The 13,703-nt window shown below is 41.6% G+C and overlaps 1 protein-coding gene and 1 non-coding gene across 2 annotated transcripts in view; both read right to left on the reverse strand.

Moving 5' to 3' along the window:
* Positions 1–384: 384 nt before the first annotated feature.
* On the reverse strand, positions 385–514 carry LOC129406348 (small nucleolar RNA SNORA52). Its single transcript, XR_008630954.1, has one exon. It is a non-coding gene; the product is annotated as a small nucleolar RNA SNORA52 (small nucleolar RNA).
* Positions 515–6,008: 5,494 nt separating this feature from the next.
* QRFPR (pyroglutamylated RFamide peptide receptor) overlaps positions 6,009–13,703 on the reverse strand; it is a 39,008-nt gene continuing 31,313 nt past the window's right edge. Inside the window, exons 4-6 of the mRNA XM_004612728.2 lie at positions 11,459–11,694; positions 9,171–9,268; positions 6,009–7,674 (exon numbers count right to left, since the gene is read on the reverse strand). Coding sequence (XP_004612785.1) covers positions 7,271–7,674; positions 9,171–9,268; positions 11,459–11,694 — 738 coding nt within the window. The 3' untranslated portion in view covers positions 6,009–7,270. The remainder of the gene's footprint in view (positions 7,675–9,170; positions 9,269–11,458; positions 11,695–13,703) is intronic.

Consider the following 13,703-nt stretch of genomic DNA (forward strand, 5'->3'; position numbering starts at 1 on the left):
CATCGCCGGGTGTGACCCCAAAAGAAACAAAACAAAACAAAAAATAGAAATGCTACGGATTCCAGTGTTACAAAGAGGAATCTTGGTTACATAGAATACTCAGGTGGACATATGAAAATCACAAAATTTGAAAGAGCGATTTTTTTTAAAATTCTTTTTTCTGGGGAGAGGAGTGAGGCTGAGCCACTTCCCCCACAGGGCAGTGCCCTACCCCCACCCCATTCACCCTCTGCCACCTCCCCAACTTCCTATTCTGGAGCCTGGCTCCTGGAATCCACCAAGTCCAAGTCCGGAGTAGGCCCCCAGCGTTCCTGGGGCACATGGATGGCGCCAGCTCCCACTGGACCCGAGGCCCTGTTCCCCGATGCCCAGCAGGGGCATCATGAATGTCCAGGAACCCAGCCCCAGGCCAGGACACAGCAGCCTGGTCTTCCTGGGAGGGCGTCCAGAGTGCTCTGATCCACAAGCGAACCCTCCAGGCCACTGGCTAGCCAGCAGGGATTAGGATGCACCTGAAAGAGCAATATTTTAAAAGTTGGAATCTAAAGGCAAAGGGGGCGTAAAAATTGAACTCTTCCCTCCCTCCTTCTGTGTGTATACATATATATATACACACACACATATATATATGTACATTGCCAGGTATGACCCAAAAAGCAAGTATATATATGAACAACGGGGACGACAGTGTGTGTGTGTGTGTGTGTGTAATCAACACCCAACACCCAGTCTTCTTTCTTTCTTTCTTTCTTTCTTTCTTTCTTTCTTTCTTTCTTTCTTTCTTTCTTTCTTTCTTTCTTTCTTTCTTTCTTTCTTATTAAATCACCGTGAGATACCGTTACAAGGCTTTCATATTTGAGTTTAAGTCATACAACGATCGAACAACCATCCCTCCACCATTGCACATTTTCCACCACCAATGTCCCCAGTATACCCCCCACCCCCCATCTCATCCCTTCTCCTGCCCCTATGGCAGACAATTTACCCCATACTCTCTCTACTTTTGGACATTATGGTTTGCAACATAACTACTGAGAGGCTATGATGTTTGGTCCTTTATCTACTTTCAGCACACATCTCCCATCCCGAACTATCCCTCCAGCCATCATTGACTTAGTGATTCCTTCTCTATTCCAGCTGCCTTCTCCCCCAACTCATGAGACAGGCTTCCAACTATGGAGCAATATTCCTGGCCCTTGTGTCTACTGCCCTTGGGTGTCAGTCTCATATTATGTTATTTTATATTTCACAAATGAGTGCCATCATTCTATATCTGTCCCTCTCTTTCTGACTCAATTCACTTAGCACAGCACTCGGTTTTCATCTTTAAGAAGTGTGTTGAGGAACCAGAGAGATGGACACAGATTAAGGCACAGGCTTTACATGCAGCCAACCCTTGTTGGCTTCCCAGAACCACGGTTTCCCTTGAGCACCCCCAGATGGTCCTAAAGGCCCCCTTAGCACTGCCAGGTGCTGCTCTGCTGTTCCTCGGCACTCTAGGGCCCTGGCAGCATCACGTCCTGGTGCCCTCACATTGAATGGCTGGCCTAGTTGACCAAGAATCTTTGGGAGTGACCCCAGGCCCGCTAAGCAGTGCTTGGGAGACCCCATGCAAGGAACACAAAAAACAGTATTGAAAGTTCTTGGTTACTGTGGCCCCTTCGTTCTTTTCATCACTGTAGTGGGTTTATCCTCTTGGTTGCTCCTTTATTTTCCTCCTGGCGGGATCTCGGGAGGAGAGGAAAATATGTTTCCAGCTTGCTGTTTTAAACAAGAAATGATTCCTTAATTATTTTTGATCTCACTCAGAGGTAGAGTTTAGACAACTGTTACATTTGAAAAGCAGACTCCCTGTAGAGGAGAGATATAATTGTAGGTTTCTCAGATGCCCTTTTTGCTTTTAAGAAATGCCTTTGCCTGTTCGTTAAATATGGATTTTAAAAGCATATTTTAATTTTTCATATCTAGCTTTTCTGAAGCTAATACACTTTTGTAAATAGAGTAGTGTCCAGCCAAGAAATGTGGAATTTGAGTAACAGTTCATTAACTCCTATGCTTTTAATTCTTATAATTTACATAGGGCCATTTTTATGTCATTTTATCTCTTTTCTGTTTGTTTTTTTTCTTTGTGTGTGTGTGTGTGTGTGTCTGTCCTTTTATTACTGTCACCCCGTTGCTCATCAATTTGCTCGAGCAAACCGGTAACGTTTCCACCGTGAGACTTGTTATTACTGTTTTGAGCATATCAAATACACCACGGGTGGCTTGCCAGGCTCTGCCATGCGGGCGAGATACTCTCGGTAGCTTGCCAGGCTCTCCAAAAGGAGCAGAGGAATCGAACCCGGGTTTGCCGCATGCAAGGCAAATGCCCTACCCGCTGTGCAATCTCTCCAGCCCGTGTCCTTTTATAGCTTTATCAAATCTTAGTTCTGGAAAAATGAAACTTGGGTGAGTTGGAAGAAGAAGGGTCTGAAAACTGAGCCAGGAAATACAACTTTTTAAAGCTTAACTTTAACCAGTAAGACTGTAATTTGCTCTCCTTAAGGGTGAATTTCACCCTATTTTTACCATGTTCTTCGCCCCGTTCTCTTGTTTACTAGTTGACCCTGTTGAGATTCCTCTAAGTTGGTGTTGAAAGGATTTTCTCCGTATTGAAATGGAAAGAAGGTTTCTAGGTTTGACACCTAGAGAGGGCTTGACATGTACTTCAGGGATCACTGAACCAAGCTCATTGCTAGGCTACGCTTTTTAACAGGTGGGTCAAGTTTTGAACATTTTGTAAGGACTCCTGTGCCTTATAAATTCTACATTTACTACATTTGAAAAGTAACTGCTTTCCACTCTGTCTTTATAGCTGAAACTTTTCCATGCCCTATTGAAAGAGCCTGCTGGTTTTACAGATAATGGAATTAAATGACTTTACCTTTCATTTTAGGGCAATAAAGCAGAAAACCATGTTAAAGCTACTTTGGCGAGCTATAAAAGTAAAAACTATTATGAAGTGACAAAGGAATTTTATTTTTACAGAGCAAAAGGGAGTGTTTAAAAGGTCGGATTGAGTATGAGAAGGAATTTCTCTAATGGATCCTTTTCACATTTTGTTGGGATAAATTCACCTGATGCACAAGCAATCAACATTCTGAAAAATACAGATCCTGTGGCTATAATGTTATATTTCTTCCCCTTCCTCTCTCTATAGGTGTTCTAGTTTTTTTCTTTTTTTATTCCAGTTAATGCTTCTATAGCTAAGCAACAGTGCACCTCGTTTCAAACATTGTATTAAATATATGTAAAGATGATCTTTTAACAATGCTTTCATTGTCAATGCCCCTGTTGCTACTAGAGATAAAAAATTATATTGTGTTTGTTATATATATATTATATTTGTTATATTTCATTATAACAAAGCGGCCCCTCATTTCTTTGAATGAGGTAGTAAGATCCCTGAAATGAGGCTCTTTTTAAAATTGTTTTGAAAGAAAAAAATGAAAACCAACTTTATCTTTGGGCTGGGAAGATAGCTTCAGCAAAGAGTACCTGTATGCCAGGTTCAGAGCTGCACCTCCACCACCCTGCACCCCCCCCCCAGCAGGGGGCTACCCCAGCACCAGCATCGCCAAGAAATTCAGATAATACTGTCGGGCTGCCCTCAATGCTGGTAAAGAATCTCTAGGGATGACCCCCTGCTCTGCTCCTCAGCATCACTGGGAATGTTCCTTAAGGAAATCAGTGACAATAAGGGCTGGATCCATAGTACAGCGGGTAGAGTGCTTCCCTTGCACACAGTGACCTGGGTTCAATACCTGGTTATCCCATATGGTCAACCGAGTCCACCAGGAGTGATCCCTGAGGGCAGAGCCAGAGGCCCTGAACACTGCTGGACATATCCCATATCCCCCACCTCAAACTCTGGAGGAGAGGAAGGGAGTTCTTTGGTCAAGGGAACAAAGGTGCAGAGCCATTGGTGCCTGATGATGCAGAATGAAATAAAGGGCTCCGTGTCTGAGCAGGGCTCTACCACGCATCTCTCACTAGCTTCACAAACATTTCACCTCAATACTAACAAGTGACCAACTAGTAGTCACTTCTTCTCATCCCTGCCTCTGGGATCCAGATACCTTCTTCAGTTTCCACTCCAAGCACCAGAGAAGGGAAAATGAAGTGGGATGAAAGGAGGGGCCACCTAGGGCAGAGAGAAGCAAAGAGAAATGAGATGCAGGTGGGAAACACAAAGATTGGGGGCTATGGAGCGGGGGCATTGTGGTAAAGAGAAAGAAAGGCTGCAACCTGTTCTACCTGTGCAAATCCAAGGTCGACCCTCTTTTCTTTGTTTTAAATTTTTTATTAAAACACTGTGAGCTAGACCCTTACAAAGCTCTCCCTCTCTCTCCCTCCTTTCCTCCCTCCTTCCCTTCCTCCCTCCCTCTCTCTCTCTCCCTCCTCTCTCTCCCTCTCCCTCCCTCTCTCTCACTTGCTTGCTCACTTGCTCTTGATCTCGCTCTTGCTCTGTCTCTCTCCCTCCCTCTCTTCTTTTGGGCATTGTGGTTTTCCATACAGATACTGAAAGGTTTTCAGGAATATCCCTTTACCTACTTTTAACACTCAGTTCTTCTCCAGCGTAATCGTTCCCAGCTTTTACTGTCACACTGGTCTCTTCTCTAGCTTATGAACCCTCTGTCCCACACACACTTGTGGTTGATTCCAACCATTGGCCAGTCTTCCTAGCCCCTGTTTTCCCTGGTCATGGATATTAGTCTTCTACTATATATTTTTATATACCACGAATGAATGCAGTCATTCTGTATCTATCCCTCTCCTTCTGACTCATTTTACTCAGCATGATATTCTCCATGTCCATCCATTTATAGGCAAATCTCATGACTCTATTTTCCCTAACAGCTGTGTAGTATTCCACTGTGTAGCTGTACCATAGTTTCTTTATCTATTGTCTATTCTCAACACTCAGGTTGTTTACAGATTCTGTCTATTGTGAATAGTGCTGCAATGAACATAGAAGTGAGGATGGTATTTTTGCCATGTGTTTTTGGGCCACCAGGATACATTTCCAGAAATAGTATTGCTGGCTCAAATTGGAGCTCAATTTCTAGCTTTTTGAGGAATGTCCATATTGTTTTCCAAAAAGACTGGGCTAGTTGAGGGCTGATAGGTAGGGTGTTTGCCTTGCACATGGCCAACCTGGGTTGGATCCCCGGCATATGGTTCCCTGAGTACCGCCAGGAGAAATTTCTGAGTGCAGAGCCAGGACTCAATCTCTGATCATTGCAGGGTATGACACAAAACAAAACAAAACAAAGACTGGACCAGTTGCCATTCCTATTAGCAATGAGGGAGGAATCCTGGGTTCCTTTCTCCCCACATCCACTCCAGCACTGGTTGTGCTTGTGGTGAACCCTCTTTGGGGGCTGCTCTGGTACTGTGTTGGGAGTCAGGGCCCATGCTGCTCTCAGAGATATCTGTGACCCTTGGTTTTCCTGACCTGGAATCTCTCCAGTGGATGAGACCATATTTTTGCTCTGAAATGTTAATTATAGAGCAACATAATTAGAGTTGAATGGATAAAAAATTAGGCTGTAACTACTATTAATTTTGTAGCAGCATTAAGAAAAGGGGAGTAAAAGAGGAAAAAAATGAAAGCTTTTATAGGCTGTCTTCATATTTTATGATAAATATTTAAAGTATTTCTTATCTAATTTTTTCCAATCAAGCAGTTCAATGTTTATGAATTTTTAAAGACTATCATTTTGATGGTCAAAGTGTTCATTGATCTGTTTCTCTACTCAGTCATACTTGAAGCATGTGTACCTCTAATTTAAGAAGAGTCCATGAATCTTTGATGATTAAATAAGGATAATCAAAATCAATGACTCTGAATCATTTCCAGTGATTTAATGATGAAATAATCATCACTGTTTTGCTACAGAGTGTTCAGGACAGAAGGATAGAGTAGAGAAATAATCCACGATGAGTCCATTTCAACACAATCGAAATCATTTTGCCTTTGTTAATTTTCCTGACATGCAGGTATTTGTTTCTTTAATAGAAAACATGGTGTTTCATCTTTGTATTTTAGTACATGCTTAGATTAGCACATATACACAAAGAAGTAATTTTGTCTCAAGAAATCCCAATTGTCTGAGTTCTTTCTCTGGATCCCAACTCTTAAAGCTTTACAAATGAAATGCCCTGAACGTTTGTGAGCTTTTCTGCCTTTATGTCACCTGCCTAGAAGCATCAATGTTGGAAAACTAACACATGGGCAATGGGGCTATGACAGGGTTTGGGGGAATCACAACTGTTGACAGGAAGGGATAGGGCACTAGGATGGGGGTCATTGGGCCATGATGTTTGGGAGGAAGAAGAAAAAATGAAAAGAGAGGGACTTTCTGAAAAGAGAGAGAATAAAGGGGAGTTAGATAAGAAATGTGGGTGGGGAGTCCACTTTTCCTGATGGGTACCATCAAGTTACAGGTCCTGCAAGTGACTCCCTCTCTCAGCTACTCCACTGAGAAAGCTGAACAGAGTTGTGGCAAGTTTCTGAGAGGAAATGGAAATCAAAGAGAGGTGAGGAACTAACCTCATGTTTCAGACACAGAGGTTGCTGTGGGGAACTGAGCAGTGCCCTGCTGTTCAGGTCCCACCCATTTCTGCAGCCACTTCATGGAGGAGAGGAGGTTCTGCTGTATGGACACAGGAAGTGGGGGAAGCTGGCAGAGGGTCAGTGACTTGCTGGTCGCCACAGTCATGGTAGCTGACAGAGCTGTAAAGCAGCTCTGGCCAGACCCCTGCACCTAAACCCCACCCACCTGCCATTTCCATCTTCTTCAACTTCATGACTCTTGGACAAACTTCATTTGCAAGAGACTGTATCACTGAAATTCAACAGGGCACTAACTTTCACGATAGGATTCACTGTTAAATGTATGCAAGAAGAAACAGTTGGCAATATACAGGAAGCCACATTATGTTGACTGCAGGCAGATAAAATTTATAGTCAAGCTCAGTTGTTTCTGCACAAGAGTTTTGTAAAATTCATTGTTATGGCCTGTCAGGATGGTACTTTCATTTTCTTTTTCAAAATGTGGTTTTGTGTAGAATTGTCATCATTTGGGTGGGAACATGGTCTGAGGTCCCTTTTTTCCATTATGCTAAGAATTTTTTTTAAAAAAACTTGTTCTTTGCACAAAATAATTTTCACTCCAAGTTAAGACATGAATGACATGAATAATGAATAATGAAAATAGTGTTATATCTAATGCCCACTGCTGCCTAAAGCAGAATGTTCAGACTGTTCCGAACTAAATAGGGTAAGATGTCGCTTGAGACGTTTTTTCTCTGCTGATTGTTCACACAACTTTACTTCAATTGTGCCATCACTGAACGCTTCTCCTTTGGTCTCTTCTACATGATTTTCTCGCCTGGAAAATGCTGTTCTCTTTTGCATCAGAGTCATTCCTGAATTCCCACGCCTACGGGCTGGAGAGAAGGTTTCTCTCATCAAGCAGTAACAAACTGCAGATAAAAAATTCTTCTTGAAATTTTCATTCATAAACGCATAAACAATAGGATTACAGATGGAATTGGAAAATCCGATGATTTGCACTATAGCAAAAATCATCTTGATGGTGACATCGTCATATTCCTCTTCAAAGTTACCTAAAATGAAAAGTAATACTTTAGATTCCATAGTTATTAGGGCCAGGGAAGATAGTACAGCAGGTAGGGTGCTTGCCTGGCATGTGGTTAACCTGGGTGAAATAGCCAGCAACCTAAATTCCGCCAGGAGTGGTCCCTGAGTGCAGAGCCAGAAAAAAAGTCTGATCACAACAAAGCATGGCCCCCAAAATCAATAAAATAAAATACATATTTGTTAATGAGCATAAAATAAAATTTTGATCTCTCATGGGCCTTTACCAATCACTCACAAGCAGACAAGCAAATAAAGGTGTGGCACATTTTCAAGGTTGTTTTGGGGAGAATCACTGATGTCTAAGGAGTCATAATCTGGGCCAGAGTGATAAAACAGAAGGTAGGGGCCATTATTTTGCACATTCTGGCTGAGCCAGGTTTGATCCTCAGCATCCCTATGTTCTCCCTGAGGCCAGCCAGAAGTGAATCCTGAGAAGAAAGGAAGAAAGAAAAAATAAAGAAAGAACGAGATAAAGAGAAAGAAAGAAAGAAAGAAAGAAAGAAAGAAAGAAAGAAAGAAAGAAAGAAAGAAAGAAAGAAAGAAAGAAAGAGAGAGAAAGAAAGAGAGAAAGAAAGAAAGAGAGGAAGGAAGGAAGGAAGGAAGGAAGGAAGGAAGGAAGGAAGGAAGGAAGGAAGGAAGGAAGGAAGGAAGGAAGGAAGGAAGGAAGGAAGGAAGGAAGAGAGGGAGGGAGGGAGGGAGGGAAGAGAAGGAGGAGGAGGAGGAGGAGGAGGAGGAGGAGGAGGAGATGGTGTGAACTGGGACTAGGATTGCAGAAGAATTTCTTATGTCCTCCAATTCCCAGTTATAGACATTGTGATATCTAATTATCCAACTACCATGAGATGGTCTTCAAAAAAATCAAAGAAGATTTCACATAAACATCACAGATTTTATGCCAAATTTTAGTGTGCATCAATTATGCAAAACTATTTTGAAGAAAAACTGGAGCCACTATTACATAAAATATCATGTTCTTCTATACTGCCTTTAGTGCAAGATTAGGCGGCACAGAATTCTCATGAATATATGTCAAAACTGACGCAAATCACTTCTCTGTGTTAGTTCAGCAAACATTTTCCAGTTTGAAGTAATAAAGTGAACACATTAGTTGTTATTGATTTGTTTATTACACCTGAGAAAATTCACCGCAGTGCTGTGAAGTGCGAACTTAGAAAATTTAATCTCTGTATCTGAAGATTCTGTGCCACTATCCTTGGTTGCTGTTCTATTTACCTTTTAAGTAGCATGACATACAGGATTGAATCATGAAAAGATGATAAGAGGAAAGATCATAAACCAATTTTTGGACTTAAAAAAAAAAACCCAACCAGTTGGTGTTGATCATGCGGTAAAACATGATGTTAAATGCCTGATGTTTGGTTACCCCTGCGGGTGGCAATATGTTTCAGTGATTTCTCATCTGCCCAGCTGGAAATGAGCTCAAACTGCCACCAACACTCACTGTATTCAACCATCATGTGGACGGCGTGAAAAGGTGCCCAGCACACAGCAAAGAGAGCCACTACAGTCACCATCATAATGACAGCCCGCTTCTTCTTCCTGGACCAAAAGGATTCACTGCATTAGTCACAATGGCAGCTGAATACAAAGTCATTAAAGGACATTCCAACCAGACCTCTCTCAACCATGGATTGTTAATTATAAATGAAGTTCCGGATAGGTTTATTGAGGACTGTTTCTCATCTTTTCCCATTGCTAGTCTCTTCACTCCTGTATTTCTCAACTAAACATGCATAGTCTCCTCATGTGCTCAGGAGTGAGGCCAATGGAACTCTGCTACTTGACTGGCATGGATAATGTCACTAAATCTTCCCGAAAGCCAGTAGACTGATGCAGACACTGAAGCCCAGAGAGTATTAAGCATTTTGCCTGGTTCAATAGCTAATATCACTGTATCACTGTATCACTGTCATCCTGTTGCTCATTGATTTGCTTGAGCAGGCACCAGTAACATCCCCATCTTGAGATTTGTTGTTACTGTTTTTGGCATATCAAATATGCCACGGGTAGCTTGCCAGGCTCTGCCATGCAGGCGAGATACTCTCGGTAATGTGCCAAGCCCTCCCAGAGGGGTGGAGGAATTGAACTCTGGTCAGCCACATGCAAGGCAAACATCCTACCCGCTGTGCTATCGCTCTGCGACATAACATTATAACTATATGTAATTATAATTATATAATACATAATATACAAAACATATAATTATTATATATGTTTGTATAAATATATTATTTATTAAAATATATGTTTATATTTATGAAATATATGATTATAACATTATGATATATCATATATAATAATATTGAAGTCCGATCAAGAAGATAATTTAGATCAGTGGATCTCAATTTACCTGGACCCTGGAAAAGTCTAGAAGTTTGAAAAGCAATGATTCATATATTCCAGCCTCATAGATTCTGAAAACTAGTTTGGGAATCTGTACTTTCTCAGTAAATGTATATATTGTTAAAACTCCTGAGGGTGAGTTTGGGTACTGCCTACATCAGTGCCTAACTTTTTGTCTACTGAATAGTGCTCATGTCTGTGAGAAAAATGCATCAATTGGTATGAAATATGGATACCCTTAGGGCATAATTGAAATTTTATTATGTATCCAAATAATAGGAGTAATCAAAATTCTACCCAATTTTTGTTAGGATTCCCAGAAAGGAGGAAAACATCTAAAAAGATTTACCAATTTTCAGGGCAATTTAAGTTTATTAAAGGTCACATTTGTTATTTTTTATGTCAGCATATTAGCTTTTTCCTCTAGGAAAGGTGGGGAGCTAAATCAGCAGGGAGTCTTATTTAGGACCCTGGATGGTGGGAGACTGGATCATTTATACAAACTGAGCACTAGAGGGCGCGATCCACTTAAAGAAATGAACCCATCTCAACTGCCAAACTTCCTGTGTGGTTTCGTTATTTTTGTTTAAAATCACTTTTAAATTCTTGTTTCATTTTATTTTTTGTAACATTATGTACAATAGTCTTCCCATTCATGGTTTTATGTACAACGATTCTGCATTTGCACCACTACCAAGGTACCCCAAGACCTTCTACATGTGCTTATTCGTCACCTGTCATTTCTAATCTGCCTCTTTCTTATTCCAGCTTCCCCAACTGCTCCTTAACCTCATTATTGTGATCAAAGGCCAAGAGGTTGATCATGCCTTGTCCCTTAGTTTTCTTTTTTAAGAGATATTTAGTGCAAATCAAACGGACAACAAGCAACGGAGCAATAAATTGTGTGTTCAAATAGTCTCTTAATAGTTGTACACAACTCAGCCAACAAACCCTCAAGTATAAGGACATTGATAGTAATGAAGTTAATAGATACTCTGGCTTTGAGGATCATTATGAGGCCATTCAGGTCTTGAGTGGGAGGGAGTCAGCACATTACCACACTGGGGGTATCTCCAAGCCGTGTGGCTGATGAGACGCAGAGCCCTGCCTGGCAGATGGACCTCGTAATGAAGACCACTAGCCATTTTCTTTAGGTCAATATATTCCTCTTGATAGCAGTGGCCTCCCCCTTTGATTTTCAGAGCTGGTGGTCTTGTTCCTACTTCCTGCCATCCAGAAAACCTCTGCAGTTTAAAGTCAGCCTCTACCTGAAATTGGAATTCCAAGCTCTACTTTGACTAGACTGTGCAGAGATTCCGAGAACCCTTGCCACTTTCCCTTCCAGCACAACTCTTAAACTATGAGTGAATATTTCCTGCAACAGACCTGGCTATTTTTGACATCTCCTTCCCGTGAATCGTTCGAAGCACAGAGCCATCGCCCACTCTTTTCTTAATCCACAGTTCATAACCGATTTTACTGTACAGAATAAGCATCAGCATCAGGGGCAGGAGGAAGAGGATGACAAGGATGAAGGTTGTGTAGATTTTCTGGTGCGTGGGGCTGGCCCACTCCTCCAAGCAGCAGACATGTTCTTTCTCATATAAGAAGTCATACTTAATCTTTAAAACAAGAACAGTGAGTTAGAAGAACCAGAAGTCAGCATCCAAGGAAAAGCAGGGAAGTTCTAGTGGAATACGCTTTTTAAGCTCTTTTATTTCCCTTGGGTTCATCATATTCCTAATGTGATTTTAACTGTTCTTTTGTGTAAATTTAGATTCTTTTTTACTCCACAGCCTAAATTCTTAAAAGTTTTATACTTTTTTTTTGTTTTGCTAGCGTACTTCCAGTGGTGCTCTTCACTCAAGAATCACTCCCAGCAAAACTAAAGGATCATGTATGGTGTTAGGGATCGAACTAGAGTTAGCTGCCTGACAAGGTAAGTTCTTTGCCCTCTGTATTATCTCTCCAGCTTTCTTTTCCATTTTAAATGAAATTGAGAACTATAGCTGATTTATTATTTTTAATCTTCTTACCTATTACACCAGTCTTAATAAGGTGGAGTAATGCAATGAGAAAATATGTGTGAGGAAAATACTTTCTACTGCCAGTTAGTTTAATGTTATATTATGTTGCTTCAGCTATTAAAATATTTTCCAAGGCATCAGGCTTCTTCCAACTCATAATACTGAAAATCTCAATTTTGTTATTGCTGTTTTGTATTATAATGTTTGGGCTACTCATAAAGATTCCAAAAAAACATTTGATTGCTTCAGATTCTGGCATGAATGTGAAATTATTAATTGAATGAATGCTTATCTACAACTGCACAGACTCGTTTATAAGACTTTGTAGTCTATATTCTACAGAAAGACAAGTCTACATCTTAACATGATCCCGAATAGGCTCATGACTTCAAATATGTCATCACTAACAATAGTATTCACCAGTGCTAATATGGAGCATCTGAAACACTTAAAGCATATCCCCGTCATTCCTCTGGATAATAGGAATGAAAGTTAAAGAGTGCATCAAGACAACTGGAGCTTTCCAGATAATCCTTAGGTCTTAGACATTGATCTTGCTCCATTTCCATAAAATTGTCTCACCAGTCTTGGAAGTCAACAGAAGGGGATCAAAACTGCTCGGTCAAGGGGGAGAAAAGTCAAGTCCGAGTGAGCAGGGTATCAAAGAACCGTTTGCTCTGATTCCACATAGGCAGAGGCCTCAAGGACAATCACTAGGGCAGCCACATGTAGCCAAATCCTAAAGCCCAATGCCAGACTGGCAGTGTCCAGATGGGCTCATGTTGCCCTGGGGCAATCAAAGACATCCCAAGGGCATACACAGGGAGTTGGATGGCATCAGTGGAAATCTGTCCATTTCCAAATACAGGTTGCCCTAAAACCCCACTGCCCCAGAGAATGTCTGAGGAGGAAATGTCAGCTGGGGTCTCATCTCTGTTCCTCTCTCATCATCCCCTTCTTCCCATTGATCCACGTTCTCCCTCTTACCCCACCAAAATCTCAGGGAGGTACCAAGACAAGATGGTTCAGATGACTGAGATCAAGAACTAGAGAGACGGTCCAAGGGTTTAGACTCTTGTCTTGCATGGAACTGATTTTTTGTTCATTCCTGGCACTACCTATGGTCCCCTGAGCATTGCCAGGAGTGACCCCCTAAGCACATAGCCAGGAGGAATTCATAACACCCACACACCTCCCAAATTACTGAGGTCAGTATATTCTCTAGACTAAGACTCCTTTCTTCCTTCTGTCATAGGACTCTGTGATTTTCCATGGACTAAATATATTTTCATTCAGGGCGAAGGTAGGTGTTAGAAAAGAAGGTATTTTATGCGTGGGTATGTGGTACACTCACATTTTTTATAGAGTGAAGGGGCAGGAGTGATGAGAAATTGAATCTAATCACCCCTTGCTGCCATTCTCTGAAAACTGTCAACAGTTTTCAGAGAAAACAGCATCCTTCCTGAGAAAGAGCCTGCTGAGGCCACAGTGAAGGGAGCACTGGGGAGGACCAGGGAAGGGGGTGGGACTCTGCATCCTCCAGGTGAGAACTGCGGGATCTGTGTCATCTCACACCTGCTCACTCAGGACTCGGGAGTGACAGG

Source organism: Sorex araneus, chromosome 6, assembly GCF_027595985.1.
Source record: "Sorex araneus isolate mSorAra2 chromosome 6, mSorAra2.pri, whole genome shotgun sequence".
In the NCBI taxonomy this organism is placed as follows: domain Eukaryota; kingdom Metazoa; phylum Chordata; class Mammalia; order Eulipotyphla; family Soricidae; genus Sorex; species Sorex araneus.